This window comes from Gymnogyps californianus, chromosome 1 (genome assembly GCF_018139145.2).
Source record: "Gymnogyps californianus isolate 813 chromosome 1, ASM1813914v2, whole genome shotgun sequence".
Taxonomy (NCBI): domain Eukaryota; kingdom Metazoa; phylum Chordata; class Aves; order Accipitriformes; family Cathartidae; genus Gymnogyps; species Gymnogyps californianus.
The window spans coordinates 71626024-71645112 of NC_059471.1; the positions used below are offsets into that span (position 1 = coordinate 71626024).

General features: G+C 42.1%; 1 protein-coding gene across 2 annotated transcripts in view; it reads left to right on the forward strand.

The window, feature by feature from the left end:
• Positions 1-18863, forward strand: part of LONRF2 (LON peptidase N-terminal domain and ring finger 2) — a 36127-nt gene extending 17264 nt beyond the window's left edge. The window contains exons 3-13 of one of the 2 annotated variants that reach the window (XM_050912386.1): positions 2888-3010; positions 4028-4189; positions 4653-4878; positions 6912-7008; positions 7378-7492; positions 8774-8895; positions 9734-9892; positions 12968-13130; positions 15108-15257; positions 15623-15795; positions 16176-18863. In XM_050912386.1, the coding sequence (XP_050768343.1) occupies positions 2888-3010; positions 4028-4189; positions 4653-4878; positions 6912-7008; positions 7378-7492; positions 8774-8895; positions 9734-9892; positions 12968-13130; positions 15108-15257; positions 15623-15781 (1476 nt within the window). In that variant the 3' untranslated portion in view covers positions 15782-15795; positions 16176-18863. Of the gene's footprint in view, positions 1-2887; positions 3011-4027; positions 4190-4652; positions 4879-6911; positions 7009-7377; positions 7493-8773; positions 8896-9733; positions 9893-12967; positions 13131-15107; positions 15258-15622; positions 15817-16175 lie in introns of those variants that run through there. The other variant, XM_050912378.1, reaches the window with a different exon arrangement.
• Positions 18864-19089: the final 226 nt, after the last annotated feature.

Consider the following 19089-nt stretch of genomic DNA (forward strand, 5'->3'; position numbering starts at 1 on the left):
TCTGGAAGGTCCTTAGCATGTCTCCCACTGGTTGGGGTTTCAGTGGTGGGCGGGCAGTGATGTGGTTTTGTTTGTGCTGGTGCCCATCAGTCTGTTAAGGCTAGTGCTGCAGCTTGGCAGCAGAATTGGGTCCGTAAGGCTCTGGCAGCCCGGAATGGCCCTGCATTGTCCCTCTGGGATGGTGTGTCCCAGGCAGTGGGTGGCTTTGACGGCCTCCTGGCCAGTGTGTCTTTCTCAGGAGCACCCCAGACTGTATTTCAGGATTTTTTTTTTTTTTCCCTTTTTAATACTAAGAGTTCATATCTGTGATTCCTACCTGTGTCATGGTGATTCATAGAGGGGGTTGGGATTCTTTTTTTCGTAACAAAAGGAAGTGCTACAAGGAGCACTGGTTTGTGGGCAGTCTGAAGCAAGCATCAGAAGTGATGTTATGAGAGAAATGGAAGAAGCACGTGGTGCCTGTCATTACTGTTGGTTGCCTGAGGCTAGACTGGGTGTCCAACAGCTTGCCCCGCCTAGGATTACACCTCCAGTTGGTCCCTCACCCATCAGCAGCAAAACTCCAGCACAAGTTTGACCAGATAAAGCCCCTGGGTGCTACCTGGAGAGAGGGTAGCACAGGGAACTGGGGAAGGATTTTAGGCAGACCTTGGCTTCCCTGCAAAGACTGAGGAGGTGTTGCATGAACCCCTTGGCCGCCTGCCTCAGCACGGGGGGCTACAGCTAGCTCTCCGTTTCTAGCTGGGGAAGACGTGGGGCGAGCAGAGAGGTGCTGTCTGAAGCGTCTAGTTTCTGATGAGTTAGATACTTGTCTCTGAAGGCCATCTGTCTTGTCACCCATTAAAACCAAGAAATTTGTTGTCATGGCATAACTAGCAGTGTCACAGACGCATTTCACTTGTGCTTGCGTGTGTGTGAGAACTTCCACGTGAGCTGTGCTGATCCAGAATCCACGTTCTCCAGGAATTCTGGGCATCTGCTTTGTTTTGTATCTTGCGGCATCCAGTGGCAGAGATTAGCTCAAACATGCACTGTGTAGTTAAAAAAAAAGACCATAAAATTAAACTCATTCTAGGAGTAGCTCCTGGGAGGCAAGCATTCACCTACCAGTACCTTTGGGCTTATTGATAACTGAAACGTAATGGCTCGCTGAGTTACTGGTGAAGATCTTGGGCCCACTGTAGTCATTGGAGCAATAGACAAGTTGGTTTCTTTTCAGTTGCTCTGAAACCTAGGTCCTTGGGCTCTCTAAGGCAGGGAGAAGTTTCCAGTTGTACTTTTATGTGGCAGATAGAAACAGATGCCCTCCTGCCTGGATCCTGCCTGCTGCACGAGGTCCTGCCTAGACCTTACCCTTCAATCTGATGCTTGTTAGGGCCATGTGAAAATAGGAAAGGGAAGGTGGCAGCGGTAGTCTCTGAAGTGTAGGGGTCTCTAGTCCCTAGGCCTAACTTCTGGTGTTGGATCTTTAGGTATTTTGTCCGTAGACAGCCCACCTCAGTCCTCCTGTGCAGCTCAGATAGAGAAATTGTTCTTGCGGCCCCGAAGGATGAGGTCAAATAACCTTGTAGCCTCCCCAGTGCAGTGGAGTAATCTTTACAGCGATGTCAGGCATGGTAGGACCTCTCTAAAAAGGTTTTACAGAGGCTGTGCAAGCTTCAAGATGAGGAGGTCAGGGTCAGGCCTCACAGTACCTCTCTTCTTACTGCATTCAGGAAAAGAAAAATGTATCTCACCTTGAGAAATTGGTGTGTACTGAGACTTCTTGGTCAGGTCACCAAATGACATACGTTAAGTAACCTGTCTTACACAGTGCCTGTTACTTGCTTTTGGTACAAGCCTCCTTCTTCCTGACAGTAGAAAGGTAAAGAACTTAACGGGCCTCAGCTTGAAGGGCTATATTGAAAGAGTGAGGGATGTACCTGCTCAGGAATATTATGTGATACTGGATCTTTTGGCATTAGTATGAAGAATAGAAAAGTATATCTGCTTATCTAACCAGTCTCTTAGACTAGTGAAATTGTACTTTCAGCACAGCCTAGAGATATTCATGTGGATCAGAGGTGGACTTGCAGAGCACATTTCTGTCTAATAAGCAAGAGGCAAATGTTTAAACGCACACTTAGTTTCTTTTCATCATTAAGGAAGTAATTTCCATAGCCAGATTTGAACTGCAAATTGATATCCGCAGGGCAATTCAGAGGTGAGGCATTCTTCTGTTGCTGCTAGTAACAAGTAAAGTAGGACTTGTCCCCAAGCTGGCTGCCATACCTGTTGGCCATGGATGTGTTACTCTAGGACGTGGGAGAGGTATGGTGGGCTAAAAGGTTTCAGGTTAAGCATTGATAAGTTGCCCTAAATTCATAACCTTGTTGGTCTTCTCTAGCCAAATAAAATAGGTGAAAAATCATCTCTGTCCTGGTTAAGACACCCAGGAGAAGTGAGAGTGTCCTGAACCTAAAATCTTTTGCTCCCTCAGCTGCCACCTCCAGCCTGCCCCATGCCGCTGCCTTTCCCCTGCAGATTTATTACTGTTAAGTTTGCCCTGGTACGTGAAACCGTTCTCTGGGGTATCGAGCCTGGTGGCATATGTAGTAGTCTCGGCCCCTGGGGAGACAAATACGCCTCCTCATTCTGCATCAGGTCCCCCCTGAGGAAGAGAGCGGTGTCTTTGGCAGGGCGTAATGCAGCAGTGGGTTCCTGGGGGATCTTTTTTCAGCAAAAGGGACTCACTTTCCTTTAGTCATGTGTGTCAAAGAGGTTGTTACCCAAAAAGTGTCTTATTCTTCACCTGCAGAAAGGCATGAACTTCCAAGTTTGTTTGCTGGTGTCTTGCTGCCACTTTAGAAATGATCTCTGTATTTGTACGTTTCCTTTGTGTGAACAGGGCCATTATGTGAAAGCAAAAGCTCTTTCTGGATTGGAAAGGACTGAGGACGCATTGAAGGAGTTTCTCTATTGTGTTGCCTTAAATCCTGAATGGAGCTCAATGAAGAAAGAAGCCCAAAAGGTATAAAATGTATTTCCTGGCCACTTCTTGGCCATCATGCTGCTCTTACTCCTGCAGCCAAGTAGAATTCATGTTATTTCAGGTGATAGTAAACAGCCCAAAGATAATCTGATTCAGTAGATTCTCCAATAAACATTATTAGCATTATGCTGTGTGAGGTGCCTCTTGGGTTTGGTTAATGCCTTAACCAGAGGGATTGTATATTTGTGGATTCCACTGCAAATCTGTAGGTTTTGCTGCTGTTGTTTGTACATTACACTTGCAGTATGTCGGCCAGATTTGAGTGCACCTGGATTTCATAGGCTCGAGGCTGCTAATTTTAGTGCCCATCAGAAAACCACTTTTAAGTGGGAAGTGGCAGAGGGTTGAGAAGGGGGAGCTGTGTGCTGCCCTGTCCTGGAAAAATCCTGCAGCCTCTGTAGCAATTTGTCCCTTATGGGAAGTTAGACACACTTAGTGCTAACCAACCATCATCAGGTTCTCTGTGACCATCCATACAGGCAGCTTTTTATAAAAAGAAACAGGGATTTGGCAAGGTGCTTGGTAGGGACTGGTGAGAGGGGGAACAGGCTCTGCACAGCTTTTAGCTAGGGATGAAATCTGCTTGAGGATAGGGGAGATGGATGCAGAGCATGAGGAGAGCTTGAACACATCTCTGTTAACTGGTTTTGAAAGGAGAGCATGATCTGAAGACTTCTGGAGGTGTAGGGGTCTGAGGGTCAGAGTGGAGATGGTAGGGGCAGGAGAAGGATGCAAGACTGCCGTCCCCAGTGCTCCTGGGGAGTAGAAGCCTTTGGGGAGGGAGGTGGACACCAGAAGAGCACCTTGGGATCTGTCTGTGGTTGTGGTGGGGACTGCCATTCAGGTTTCCTGTGGGCATTGGGGAATGCAGGATGTCCTGGTTGTTGCAAGCTTCTTGGCATCCAGAAGCTGTGAAGTTTGTGTGTCTGTGTTCGTACAAACATAAATATCTATATCGTAATTATTATTATTTTTTTTCTCTCTCTAATTGACTAGATAATGTGTGAGATGTTTTTCCCAGCCTTTGAAAATGTGCATGATAGTCTAACAGCACCTTTCTCTAGTCGAACATCCCATACAAGATTGAAACCTGCATTTCTGAGTAGCATAAACACACAGTCAGCTGTGGAAGATAGCTCTGTTGCTGGGTCCTCAAAGGTAAAGTAAAAAGCATTCAACATAAAAATACCAAAAGTAACACAAGGATCTGTCTGATCTGTCTGTCTTTGTCTGCGCTCATGTAGGCACTTACTTTCATGGTAAGCCTGTTTTCTCCGTTGCTGTTGGATCTCATTGGGATGTACTTCCTCAGAAGAATAAGAGAATGGAACTTTCTTCAGAAAACAATGTGATGCCTTCATATGGGGGTCGATTATATTTGTGGGTGTTTTTTTTTCCACTCAAGATTTTAGTATGACAGGAACATAATATCTCGGGACAGGAGCTGTAGGGAGAGAGTGGCCCTATTTCAAGCAACTGGAGAGTGGCCTTCTTTGATATGAACCTTTCTCCCTCATTAAGCTCATTGTAGGGACATTGATCTATTGCTGATGTATACAACTAATAGAAAAAACAGAGCAAAACTGTCTCATGCTGTATATAACTGTTCTTCATTTTTTAGGATACTGTGTTCAGGTTAACAAAAACTCCGTCCCAGGAATCTGATGTATTTAGAAGCACTGATTCTCCTGTTTCCCATCACATTCTGGATCTCTATTTTGAAGACAACAAGAAGTCTTTGGGAGCTATTCTCTCCAGTTTGCCTGGGGTTGGCTTAAAAAGAAAGCTGTCCAGTGATATGAGGGATTTACAAAGCTTGGATGTCCCCAATAAGATTCCTAAAAAAGGTTTGTGTTGTGGCTTAGAAAGGGGGTTTCTTTTGCACATACTGAAAAATGATAAACTACTTCTTTCTTCCTCCCTTTTTGTAGGTGTCAATGAAACGTTCCCTACAGGGATTGGAATAATATTTTGTTGTCTGGTTTGTCTGTTTCTGCTGTAACAGCCTATTTACCTTATTCCAGAGCAGTTTCAATTTATTCAATGAACACTGTATTTTTCTTTCTCAAATGGGCCATTTCCAATGCATAATCCACTAACAGTTTAGTCTTTGTGTTGCTGGTGCTGTTTCCATTTTCTAGGTCTCAGAGGTATAGCTGAACTTCATTGTCTTTCTATATGAAGGAAAGATGCAGTAAGCCTGGAAACTAGTCTTTAACTGGCATCAGAAACAGTCACATGCAACTTTACATGAAATTTTCCAAGCAAACAAAGAAGCCTTTTGAAGGGTAATAAGCCCCCCCAGTTTTCTGTCACTTGATAGCTGTGCTTACAATTGGTATGCATCTCAAGCTTCTAACAAAGACCTCCAAAGTAGTTTTAATACTCCAGGATAAAAATGCTGGAGGCAATATATTGCGCTGAGTAGTGAAATAATTGGTTAAAAGGGACTTAGAAAATGCTGCTATACTAGTGTGCGTTTTTTCCCTTAAAGGAAAAAAAAACAGCCCACACCTCCTTGACAAATCTGACTTCTGCCTTGAAATATTAAAAGTCTTCAAGTGCTGCTGTCTGTCTGCCACCTCTGCAAATGATCAATGTATGGCCAGTTTCTGATCACGTTGCTGTGAAGGGAAAAACCCCGTACTTGCCTGTGAACTGCAGACTCAGTAAATAGATTGTGAAATCTGACCCGCTTGTATCTTCACAGCGAAGGCCAGAGATCGTGTTTTACCCATAACCATTAATTTCTGGTCTGTGCTAGATCCCGATGCCATGTTACTATTTGCAGAATTAACACAGTTAGGTTCTTGCTATTACTAAATGCTAACATGTGAGATGTAGGTTAAAGATAACGCTGTTTTTCTTTGTAGGCCACACTACACCAGTGCCCTCCCCTGTCCTGTCTGTGCTTGAGATAAACCAGATGCTGAGCATAAGTTATCCTTTAACAAAACATCCTAGTGTTTTAACTTAACATAAAAAGCTGAACTTCTTTTTTTTTTTTTTTTTTTTTCCTCAAATGGTCAAGAATTTGGTTAATAAAAAGGACGTGGAGGCAGCATCCATGACTGTTGCAACTCATCACTGAGCAACAAAGATGCGGATTGTAAAGGAAGTTGCAGAATCTGCTTGTACAAATGTCATCAGAAGCTCAAGCTGATAGCTCTTGAGCTTAAATGCTGCTGCTGTCAAGTTTGAAGCCCATACCCTTTAAGTGTGTTAACCACAGGGATATATACTACCCCCTAAACCAGGGTGGGCAGAATTTTAAGTGAAGTGTTTTTGCGTCTGTGTTTGCAGAGTGCTGAGCTCGTGAAATCAGTATTAGCTAATGTAGCTCCAGTAGTCCTTAAACTTTGAGCTGTCTGAAGCTTGGGATTTGCACAGCAGCCTAGTCTAGAAGAATGTAAGCTTTTTTTATACTTGTAAGAAAAATTACCCCTGCTGAGAAATCTATAATAAACACTGATGAAATAGTTTGACTGTGTGTAAACAAATTAAATTCTGGACTTAATGTACTTTAAAACATCTGGCCTGGCTGATGTGGGAGTGGTGACGGTGGTGGGAAAGCAATAGCAGAGTATTTTAAAAACTAGACTTTAAAAAAAAAAAAAACCAAAACAAAACCAACCATTTTTGGAGAAGCAAATCATGGGTATTCAGCTCTAAAGTGCTTTCGCTGGCCATAGATGACATCCTCTGCAAAAGATTTCCTGCTAGAAAGTCTAAAACTTAGATGGAAAATATCTTTGTTTGGAACAAAACTTCAAAAAAGAAAAGAGATAAATTAGTTTCTTTATGGAAAAACAACGTAAACAGCATCTGAAATTGCAGTAATACTTAAATATTTACTATAATCATCTTCTTAACTACTTAGATGCAGATGTTTCACCTGAAAACACCGCTGTCACTTCAAGTGAAATACCAACAACTCTGGTGGATGCATCGGACTTTGAGTGTTCCCTGTGCATGAGGTATGACTGCATTGACCTGGGATTAAGATCAGAAAGCCTTTCTAGCTTCTGAAAAAAGTTTTCGTGGTGTCAGAAGGGAAACCTGCCAGAGAATGTCTTAAATCATTACTCTGTTCCTTTTTGCTGAACCTTGCATCTGGTGAATCTTTACAGATGTGGTTTTCTCCATTATGCATGGTTTTCTCCATTGTTTGCTGCTTCTAAAAATGAAAACCTTTTTTATATCCTTAGATAAAACTGACACCTGTGCTTTCTACAAAAGCAGGAAAGGAAGAGATGGCTAGGTCTAGTCACTCCTTTCCACAGTTTGGGAATTTGCATCGTTCGTGTTGGCAGCTTAGCTTGTCTGTTACATGTTTTCATGTTCAGGTTGTTCTACGAACCTGTTACCACTCCCTGTGGACATACCTTTTGCCTCAAATGCCTTGAGCGTTGCCTTGACCATAATCCGCATTGCCCACTCTGCAAAGAAAAGCTGTCAGAAGTAAGTACATCCTTGCCTCAGTTAACACAGCTTTGTGTGTTTTTGTTCTTCTGAAAGCATGTATGTGGGGATTTTCTGTGCTCTACTTTCAAGCCGCATCAAAAGAAGCGTGGCCAGCAGGTCAAGGAGGTGATTCTGCCCCTCTACTCCGCTCTGGTGAGACCCCACCTGGAGTACTGCATCCAGCTCTGGGGTTCTCAGCACAGGAAGGACATGGACCTGTTGGAACAGGTCCAGAGGAGGGCCACAAATGATCAGAGGGCTGGAACACCTCTCCTCTGAAGAAAGCCTGAGAGAGTTGGGGTTGTTCAGCCTGGAGAAGAGAAGGGTCCAGGGAGACCTGATTGCGGCCTTTCAGTACTTAAAGAAGGCTTACAAGAAAGATGGGCACAAACTTTTTAGTAGCGCCTGTTGCAATAGGACAAGAGGTAATGGTTTTAAACTAAAGGAGGGTAGATTTAGACTAGATATAAGGAAGACATTTTTTACAATGAGGGTGGTGAAACACTGGAACAGGTTGCCCAGAAAGGTTGTAGATGCCCCATCCCTGCAAACATTCAAGGTCAGGCTGGATGGGGCTCTGAGCAACCTGATCTAGTTGAAGATGTCCCTGCCCATGGCAGGGGGGTTGGACTAGATGACCTTTAAAGGTCCCTTCCAACCCAAACTATTCTATGATTCTATGAAACCAGAACAACACAGTAGTACCCACAGCATCAAGCTGTGCATAGACCTCATTTGCTTCAGAATATATTTTGTCATTCCTTGGAAGACAAGTGGGGTTTGCTGGTGCTTAAAGGAATAGAGGCTTCCAGTATCACCTCAGGCTCATGCCTGGGGAGTCCCAGCCATAGCCCTGTTCATACCACGTCTCCAGTTTGTGTATCTACCTGCGGTGAACGATCAATGGTCACTCCTTGGTCAGCACTTCTGCTCCAGCAGACATAATGTGTCTTGTACTTGGAGTACTTCTTGCCAGTAACTTGGCAGCTCTAGGTGAAAAGAATATATGTGTCTTCTGCAAAAGTGAGGAGGGACTACCTTTTCTTGCTGGTAGTACAACTTCTGCCAAAAAAAGAGCATGGGGTTATAGTTAAATGGGCACTGGAGTGAACCACATATCCTGAAGTGGAAGTTTTGGTGCTTGAAGGCTGGAAAAGAGGAGGAATCAGTACAATCCGAACTAATGTGCTGTTTGGCCTTAGGGAAGGGATGGGTTGGGAGGAAGAGATGTTAACTGTCTTCTCGTTATCAGACTTAAGAGTTGACTCTTCCTTGCAGTTTCTGGCAAGCAGAACTTACAAGAAGACCGTCCTTACAGAAGAACTGATAGTCCGTTACTTGCCAGAGGAATTATCTGAAAGGAAGAAAGTTTATGAGGAAGAAATGAAGGAATTGTCAAAGTAGGCTCTCTTTTTACTACTGACAGCTGTTATAAAATGTATTTTTCAATCTAAATTTCTGAAGAAGCTTCATTTGCTTGTGAAAATGCACAAAATGAATGAATTTGTAAATGAACCTGCCAGATGTTTTGTATTTTTGACATGTTTTTTGCAGATAAACAAGTAACAATATGCTTGGATGGTAGAGAGTCACAACAATATTCTTAAAATAAAGATAATTGCTTTTTTGTCTGAAACAATATAATAGCCTTAAAAGTTATAATGGGGGTTGTCTGGGAGTAGAATTCAAATTATAAATGGGCTATACTTCAGGTCAGGAGAAGTTCAAGGACCCAGTTTTGTCAGTGACTTGTGGATCTTGTGCTACAACTCAACTAAAAAGAAGTATAAAACATGCAATTAAGCCTGAAAAAATTAAGTGGCTTAGTGGGATTCTTCAAAATTAAAGGGCTTTGCTGAGCTTGGGAATTCTCTACCGTCTTGCTTTGAACATGGCTAGTTCTTAGGGTACTATATTACTGTGAAAAGTTATCACCAACATCTTGCCATGTGTATTTAAGCTAGATGTATCAGTATGCATACATTTGGAAAATTGGCTATTATTTCCTGACTTTTCCTCTATGAAAGTAGATTAGAGGGATTGTTTCCTTAATGTATTAACAGAAAGAGTCCTGAAATATGTTTATCTTGTAAAAATGACAAACCTCGACCAGATACGCGTTTACAAAGAATGACTCTGAGACCACTGGAATCAGTGTCATATTAAGGGTTTATGCTGAATATAGCAGTACCCAGAAAAAAGCTGAACACTTTTTTTTTTTTAACAATTATCTTACAGTTTGAATAAAGATGTTCCCATCTTCGTATGTACCATGGCCTTCCCTACTATCCCTTGCCCACTCCATGTCTTTGAACCTCGTTATCGTCTAATGATAAGAAGATGCATGGAAACTGGTACCAAGCAGTTTGGCATGTGCTTAGCTGACGAATTAAAAGGGTAAGGAGATGAGCTGAGAAAGTCCTCTTGTTGCAGAGGCTGTTGTGACGCTAATGGAGTACTGCGGCGCAGTATACTTGTCTCCCCAAACCACTGCTCCAGTCCTTTATGAACCAATACTAAAGTTGCTGGCTTTTTAGTTTTGTATCTTAAACATTCCTTTTGACACAAAGACATAATTTTTATTGCTCCCCTGTTGGATGGATAGCAAGAACACAACTCATGCTGCTACTACAGGCTCCAAAAATAGCACTTAATTGTCTGTGTGGTTGGAAAGCTTTCTAGCCTGTTTGTTCTAGTGAAAGCTGACTGTCTGGATGAGGTTGCTCCTCTGTCTGCTCAGTTTTAGAAAACAAAAATAGTAAATAAATTAAAAGAAATCCAAAGCTTCCATAGCTTTCCTGCATAGGTGGTATCATTTGAGTGAGACAAAGTATACCCTTGGCTGAGAAGTCTGTTTTGCTGCTGAATGTTGAATTTTGATGTTTGTCTTTACTACTGTGTTGCAATGTCAAAACTATCTACAGTGAGTGGGTTACATTGTCTTTCTATATGATCTTGCCTTTAATTCATTTTTGTGAATTCTGACACTGGTGTGTTGCCAGCTCCCTATGCAGAGACTGACTAGATGACCTTTTAAGGTCCCTTCCAACCCAAACTATTCTATGATTCTATGAAAACTTTCAAGTTTTTAAGTCCTTTATAGATAATAGGTTTTTGGGTGAAGGGGATGAGAAGATGCTTGTGGGAGAAAAATGAGGTGGTCTTGAGAGGTCTGCCTTACGAGATGGAATAGATAGTTGCTGACTTCAGAAGATATGTTGGTGTGATGCAGACTGTAGAATGGATGACGAGCATGGGAATTTTTAAGGACACATTAGACGGGCATCCTCAGGAGCAGCATTTTGTAGGTGATCATCTCTGGAGCTGAGAGGAGGGCAGTCATACCGGGGCTTGGCAGCCTTTCCTTGTCCAGTTCAGGTTTTTGGTTTTTTTTTTTTTTTTTTTTTCCTCCCAGACCGGACGGTAAGGTGGCAGTAAGAACACAGGAGATGCTATGGCTTCCAGTCGGCTCTGGCTGTGCTTCATGCCAGTTGGCCTGCTGTCAGTGCTGCACTCAGTGGAGTTCAGGCTCCAACAGCAGCTGGTGCTCCATGGTCCCTTCCAGGCCTGTTATCAATTTTCTGGAAGCAAATACTCGTAAGAGTGAGGACAAAATGACCCTAGGACATCAGCGATAACTCCCCTTACATCTGTGAAGGCTTGTGGAAGAGCCAAACTTATTTGGAGTCAGGTCTAATACAGAGGGCCAAGGTGTTACAATCCCAAAACCACAAGAGTTGGTTTATTAGATAGTGTCATAAAGGGTATTTTAAAGTGCAACCAGTATGGTTAGATTTTTGTCCTGTCTGTTTTGAGTTACTAAAATAATTAAACTTTTTAAGCATCGTAACTTAAATCAAACACTGAAGTGCAGGAAGCCTTCATCTGTAGTCACCTGGCAGACTGTTGTAGCTTCTTACACAAGTAAAGAAGTTCTTCTGTTTATTCAAAATTGCAAAATCAACTGGGAATACAAAAACTGGGGAAACTTGTTTTGCCTCATCTGCTAAGACATGGATACATACCTCCCTTGAAAAACACAGTGACAAGACATGTTCAAGTCATTACCTTCCTCTATTTTATTTCTCCATTTTAAGTTAAAACTGGGAGAAGAATATAAACTTTTAATGTGTCAGTACATTTTTATACCCATCTCCAGGTGCTTTCTTGTCTCTTTGATCAGTCGCTATCTATCCAAAAGCAACTTCTCAAAGAATGACAAAAAAGGAAAAAATCATCACTTTTACTTCTAGATTAATTTTTAAATTCTGTATGAATGTCGCTAAAATCATTAATTTAAAGCAATTGCTGTGTAGCTGTTTAAATCGTGTTTAGTCTAGTATTGTTATAATAAACTCGCTTTTTGTAATCCCACTGGTAGAGCACCAGGGCTTAGCTGTGTGCAGCTGTACTCTTCTTGCTCTTCCTCAGTTTGTTCTGTGCAATGGCTGGGAAAGAATGGTTGTTCACAGTGGTGAGCTTTTTTTCCCCCCTCCCAAATCCATGATTTCTAGTAGAGTGGAAACAGGAGTCATTTCCTCGCAGTGACGCTGTTTCTTCATCACTCTGATGTAAGAAATGGCCAAGCCCTGGTAAAATAAGCATTTCCCTGATGGAACATTTATCAGACCCTGCAGGGATTTGGTATCTTGAGATGAGACTAGATACAGTGCATTCTCCTGCTTAGCAGTAGGCTGAGGTGCAGAGCTGCAAATGCTGGCAGATCAGTGTATCATGGTGAAGAGTCATTGTGCAATCAGCCTCTGTGGTGAACTCGCTACAGCAGAAATGTAGAGTAGGTAAGCCTGATAATGTACAGTAAAAATTTGTTGCGTGCTTGTTGCCAGGGCGTGATTAAAACCTGTGCCTACTTTAAATATAACAGATACAAATATGCTTTTGTGAAGAGGGTGTTTTGGGTTTGTTTTGGGTTTTTGGGGGGGGGGGTTGGTTTGGTGGTGTGGTTTTGGGGTTTTTGTTTTGTTTTGTTTTTTTAACTTAAAGGAAACAAGTGCAAGAAGAGTCTTGCTATATAGAAGCCTTTTCCTTCTAAAGCCTGTAATCCTCTGCTTACACCTCAGAGTAGGGGGATGGCCCTCCCAGCCCTGCATTTGTTCCTCACTTTCTGGACTTCCTTATGGTATCTTTACCCATCTTGTTTTCTTTGCAAAGCAGGTGAATTTGCCACCAGCAGCTGGCAACTCCCAGCATGAAACATGCTCCATTTAGTTTCCTGTCCCTTCCCAGCCCTCCCACTCCGCAGATACCCTCCGAAAATGCTGCTGCCCTGGACCTCTGAGGGAAGGCAGAAAGGGTGGGGGTTGTGTGGCTTATGTGAATAAGCAGAAATGTATTGTCACCAAAGCAGGATCCTCTTTCAAATAAGAAGTGGTGAATTAGGCCCAGTATTTGTCCTGATGTGTATAAACACTTGTTGATGACTTCCACTTTTATGCCCTTCTGTCATTTCAGATTTGCAGATCATGGCTGTATATTAGAGATCAGGGACGTAAAGTTTTTTCCTGATGGGCGCTCAGTTGTTGATACAGTTGGTGTCCGTCGTTTTAGGGTCTTAAGCCATGGCCAGCGAGATGGATATAACACAGCAAACATCGAGTATCTTGAAGATAAAAAGGTGATCTATGGTGCAAAGTTATTCATACTCATGTATTGCTGGATTCACTTAAATAGCCTTTCCTTGTTGCATTTCAAGCTAGCTGTGCATTATTTTTAAACCAATATCATTATAAATACTAAATCTCTATTTTGAAAACCATGGAACAAACTTTGTCTCTTCCTTCCCTTTCTTCCTTTCTGCCCTTATAATTATCTCTGCTTCAAGTGTTGCACTCCCTTCATGGATCTCAAAGTAGCTTCTGAGACTCAGGTGCTGAGGTCTGTCATGGTGTGTAGATGAGGTCAGAGTAACGTTTTAAAACTGGTACGGACTTGAAACCCTTCTAAGAGCACATGCCGTGTTGTTAGAGAACTGGCTATTCTCTTCTTGCACTGAACAGGCAGTTGGCAGACTTCATATGACCTCCAAGCTCTCATTTACAGAACAGGTCCTCAAACAAATGTGGGAGTCTGCTCTTAAAATGAGATCTTAGTGACATGTAGTTAACCGTGCCTGTAGAAGCATCCGTAAGAGCTGGCTGAGAGCAGAGAATTGCAGGGAGGGGAGTAGTTTTTTAAAAACAAGTCCTCTTACAAAACCTGCATCAAGTGAGGTGCTTGTGATAGGTGTTGGCGAAAGGGAAGATTTTTGGCCATGCTTAATGATGACTTAGTGGATCATTTTCAGAGCATGTCTGCAAAACCCTGATCCCTCTTAACGTTGAGTTTAGTAGTAATCTCATGCCAATTGATGTAGTCCAGTCTGGTCGTACAGCTCTTCAGCACGCTGTCATAGTTGAAGTGCAAGTCTGTAAAGTCTTAGTAGGGCTTTTCTCACCTCTGCAGGATGATGCAGTTGCTCGCCAGGGCAGGAAAGGCAGATTGTGTGGCGGTGCCTCCCCCTGCGAAAGGTCAGAGTAGGTAGTCTGCTCAGAGTGAGGGCTCTGCCGTGTTTAAATCCCCAGTGAAGGGTGATGGAACACAGGTATCCAGGCATTGTTTGTAGATGGTGCCAGAGACCCACCTCTTCATAATCGGAGTGAGATTTACCTTGTCTCACTTGAGAGGCTGACGTCTGTGTTCAGCACCCTACGTTCGTGTTATATCTGATAGTGAGAAAGCTCAGTCCAAAGCTGCCTATTTTATCTGCTCTGTCTTAGATACCTACCTTAAGATGAGATTAATTGCCCTCTAGAGCTGTTTCTCCTCAACTGTGAAGGGCATCCAGAGCAGCTAGCTCAGATGTGCATCTGAGTAGCACAGGTGAATCACACCATTGGTGTGTACAGATTACGGGGGAAAAAAAAAACCAACAACCCCAAACCAAAAACCCAAATCACCAATTTGTCGTGGTTTTTGCTTATGCTTTTTTCTTTTCCCTAATAGCTAGTAGTTAGGCCTGTGCAACTAAAACACTCCTTGCCTCAGGAGGGTATTTTTTTATGGCCATTTCTGGTATTGGGAAAGCATCCACTTTCCCTGCTTCCTGTCTGCTCAGGTGTCTGCCCTCCTCCTCCTCCTCCTTCTTGGCTGTCGACCATGGCCTTAACACTTCTATAAAATACTGCTGGTCTCTAAGTGCCATAGACCCCCTGTCTCTGTGCTCGGTGGCGGTAGTGTTTCTTTTGTTTTGCCAGACAATTTACCAATGTTCAGAGGTCATTCTGTGACAGGGACTCGAGGTTGTGGGTTTGAGATGATTAATGTGATGTCCCAGGATTAGAGAGCAGATTGTTCTCTTGTGCCAGCATTTAGGAATGGATATTAACGAGGCAGTAACTGCTCCAAGAAATGTCACTTCAGAACACCTAGGGGAGGGTAAAAAGACTTCAGCATCACAGGTTTGAAATCTGAGACTTGGGTACAGTTTGCTTAGATAAGGACGTTTGAACAGCTGTAGTCACTGCATTATTTTGCTTCGCTTGCTTCTGGGGAAGCATGTGGACTCCACAGTATCAAACCTGTTTTGTTTTGTCTCCCTTCTTTTAACAATAAGGTTGAAGGACCGGAATATGAAGAACTTGTCCGCCTTCATGATTCAGTTTATGATCAAGCCGTTGCCTGGTTTACTTCTCTTAAAGACAATATGAAAGTGCAAATTCTCAATCATTTTGGGTCCATGCCAGGAAAAGAACCAGAGCCACAGGTAATAAAACCTTCCTACTTATGCAGCCTTATTCTATACAGAATTTTTACGCAAGACTATTTTCTGACAGGTTTTTGCTGTGGTTTTGTACATTCTAAACTCTATTTACCCTATTTTGGTCTACTAGCATGAAGCATGGAAAACAATTAATCAGTGGAAAACATATCAATGTAAGTTGATATCTGAAGAGATCAGTCTTAATCGTGTATATAGACGAGGAGAGCACCTGAAACTAAGTGTTTAGTTGTTGCTTGAACTGTTTCGTGGTGACTTTCTTAGCAAATAGAAGGTGGGAAGGAAGGTGGTGATGTTCATGGGGCAGTGCCGGTGAATGCATGATTGCATGTCTTTCCGTCCTTTTGCAGAGCAACCCCAGTGGTCCTGCCTGGTACTGGTGGCTCTTGGCAGTGTTGCCTCTGGAAAACAGAGCTCAGCTGGCTATATTGGCTATGACCTCCCTTAAAGATCGTCTTATCGCCATCAGACGTGTATTGATATTCGTGACTCGCAAAAGACCCAGATAACATGGACTTCAGTTGTGAGTGGGCACTGAAAACATCTCACGACAGGTTGTTCTGGGGGAGGGCAAAGGGGGAGGGTTGTTTTGGTTTTTTTCTTTTGTTTGTTTTTTTTTTTTTAAAGATTCCTTCAAAAAGGAACAGCCCTTTCTGACTGCGTCCAGCGTCCATTGATTGCATCGGTTTGTTATCCTGGGTATTCACCAAACCTTGCACTCTCTCCTGTTGTCCTGGTGAAATCTGAGCCTCTACAAAGCTGTGCTCCAGTTAGAGCGTAGCTGATAGATGTGGATAATTGCTTCAAAGTACTATGATAGAGCTGATGTTTCTAGCCTGCAAGAGAGTTAAGTACTAGAGTAGCACCATTGGCCTGCATGTGATTTGGATTTCCACTTGGTAGGACAAGGAAACTGGACAGTGGATTGAAGAGGTGTTTCCTAGACTTTCTTGGAGGTAGTGAACAGAAGAGGAGTTACGCTGCCCGGCAGAAGTATGCATGAAGACTATAACCAACAGTACGCTCTTGTAGTGAATTGGTAGGCAGTCTGTCATACACCCACATCTCTCTCTCTTCAGCAAATAGCAGTCTGTGAGGAAAAAAAAAATTAAGCCGTTTGTGGTCAAGGCATCTGAGGATGTTTATCTGAAAGAATAATAGCTACTGAATAAGTGCACTATTTAGTAGCCTTAGGTAATCCCTCATGTTGTGATTTATGTGTTGTAGCGGATTGAGTATGTACAAAATGTTTGGAAAGGTGTACTTTGGTTTATTTGAAAAGACAAATCAAAGTAATCCTAGCTGGTCTTTTTGCTAAATTCAAATCAAGCTGGCTCCCTAAGGTGTGATAAACGCTGCTGTGAAATAATGATTTCACCCCAACTACGAGGTAGGCATGCTGCAGTTTACTCTGAATGCCTGCTCTACGAGTGGGACTGGCGAGGATGAAATGCGTGGAGGCTTCCATCTCCCTCCTGCCTGCAGTGTCATGCCAACTTCCCGTTACGTTGGGGTGATCTCTACTGAACGTGTTTCAAACCGAAAGTATTGTAGTTTAGTACCAGTTGCTGTATGTGATGGAAATCAGTCCACAATAACACCGTGAAAGAGGCACAAACCGAACCTATAAAGGCAAGTCTCAATGCAAGCTTAAGTCAGGTGTTAACTTTCATTTGTCTCTTTGATTATTTTTTTTATGTATTGTTTTGTTAATATCTAACTTTGATAGCTATTAAATTGATTGCTTGTCAGTCAAATGATCAACATTTGCTCAACTGCCAATGAAATAACTAACAGTGTTACCAATTCAATTGGCATAGTTTCCTATAAGTAGAACTGATACTACCAACAGGAAAATAAGTTGACTTGAATCTCCATGTGCTGCAAGCATAGCAAGACCAATGTAAAGACTTGTTCATGTGCAGAAGTCTGGTAAGAAGAAATGGCTGTTTACCTAAATGGTCAAAGTGCCTGATTTCTTTTTTAGTTCTTTTGTCCTTATTTGTCAATGAAGATGTATTTAAACTTTTTTTTTCACTTTGCACATGAATTCTGGAAGAAGACTGCATTAAAATGCAGTGATTGAGATGTATTACCTGCTCTCTTTGGGTATTGTAGTTATAACCTGTGTGGTCTGGGAAACAAAAATACAGAGTTTTTTTCCTTTCAGCAAATGGCTACCACAAATGGTTTCTGTAACGTACCCTGAATGTACTGTAACTGCCTCTACCTTGAACACGCCTTTTTCTATTTAAATAGTTTGTAAGTATATTCTCTGAATTGTGAAGTGCATAACTTACAACCAATGATGTCATAACCTCTACAGTAGCCTTCTGCAAGTTCTGCTACCATCACCAAAATACTCAAAATTCAAGTTGAATGCATTTCCTCCAGGATTTGAAGATGATGAAGAGGAAGTCACTGAAATATAAAGGAATTGTTCTGTATATGGGGGAGGAAATGTCAGAAGTCAGTAGGTCTTCAGCCCACTGTCAGCTGAGCTACCGAAGGGTGGTTTCGCAAACTAATTCTCGGACCAGAAGATGGACTGTATTTGATCTTGCAATCCTTTCTGTTCAGCTTCCTGTTCTTCCCATCCCTTTCCATACTGTGTATTTCTTCTAGACTCACTCATCTTGCTCCTTCGTGTGTCTGGCCTAGTTTTGAGTATTACTAGTTTAGCTGCAAGGGGATGCCGATGGTGTTTGTATATTGCTGGTCCCTGATCTTACATGTGCTTAATTTTACATATAGGAGTGCATTTAAGGAAAAAAAAAAAAAAAATCAAGGTGCTAGTTAGTGTCTTCTTGGCTTTGCCTCAGTAACTAATGTGAATATTCTTCTTTGCAAAAGTGATTTTTCAAGATATCTACTTTTGAGGTACTTCTGAGAGGAAACCCTATGGAACAAGAGAGGTTGTTTACTGCTGTTTTGTAATGTGTAAAGACACATTTTACATGGAAGGTGACATTACTGTGTTCATGAAGGCCTGCATAATTAATGGAAAGATAGTTATTGAAGAGAAAGCTGAACTGTAGAGGGATTTTTTTTTAGTCAAGGTTTAAAGCGGTTTGTGAATATTTCAGTGACTGATGTTTTGGATAAATGATGACAACATAGGAATTGTCTGTGTATGGATGCATATAATCATATTAGCAGCCCAAAGCTGACATTTCTTCCAAAACATTGAATGCTGATCAAATAGCAAAGCTTTAATAAATAATAAAAAAAAATAAAAATCACCACTGCCCTGTGGTACTTGCTTTCTAAGGGAAAGTACCAGTTTCATGGTTACCAAATTATCTCTGCCATATAATCTCTACAGCATCCAGTAGTACCTCATGGGAAAAGCTAGCTATCTCATTTCTCTCTAGAGGAAATGTCCACGTTATGGCCGATCTACGCTTAGGTGTAACTTGTCGCCAAGGTACATGTGGAAGCGTTGGAGCTGAGCTCCTGGAAGAGATAGACAGGATTCGTTGCCTTTCTAGCTCATTACACTTTTCTTGCTTGCTGTCCAAGCAAGGATGCTGGGATATATGATGAGTCTTTTCACTGTGGTGAATGTGGCCCTTCTTTATACATCGTAAAGAGGCCAAAAAAAAAAAAAAAAAAAAAAATCCCTCTACCTCTACACCTGTTGTTCACCTGTAAAGCTTCAAGCTACAAAATGATATATATATTTTAACCTTTTTTTTGTCTTTCAGAAGCATACTAATTGTTTGCCACTGAGGCCTTTTATCTACTGTATTTTAATATGTTCATTTGATAGTCATCGAGATCTCTTTGTACTTCTAACCTGTAGATCTTGTCATGT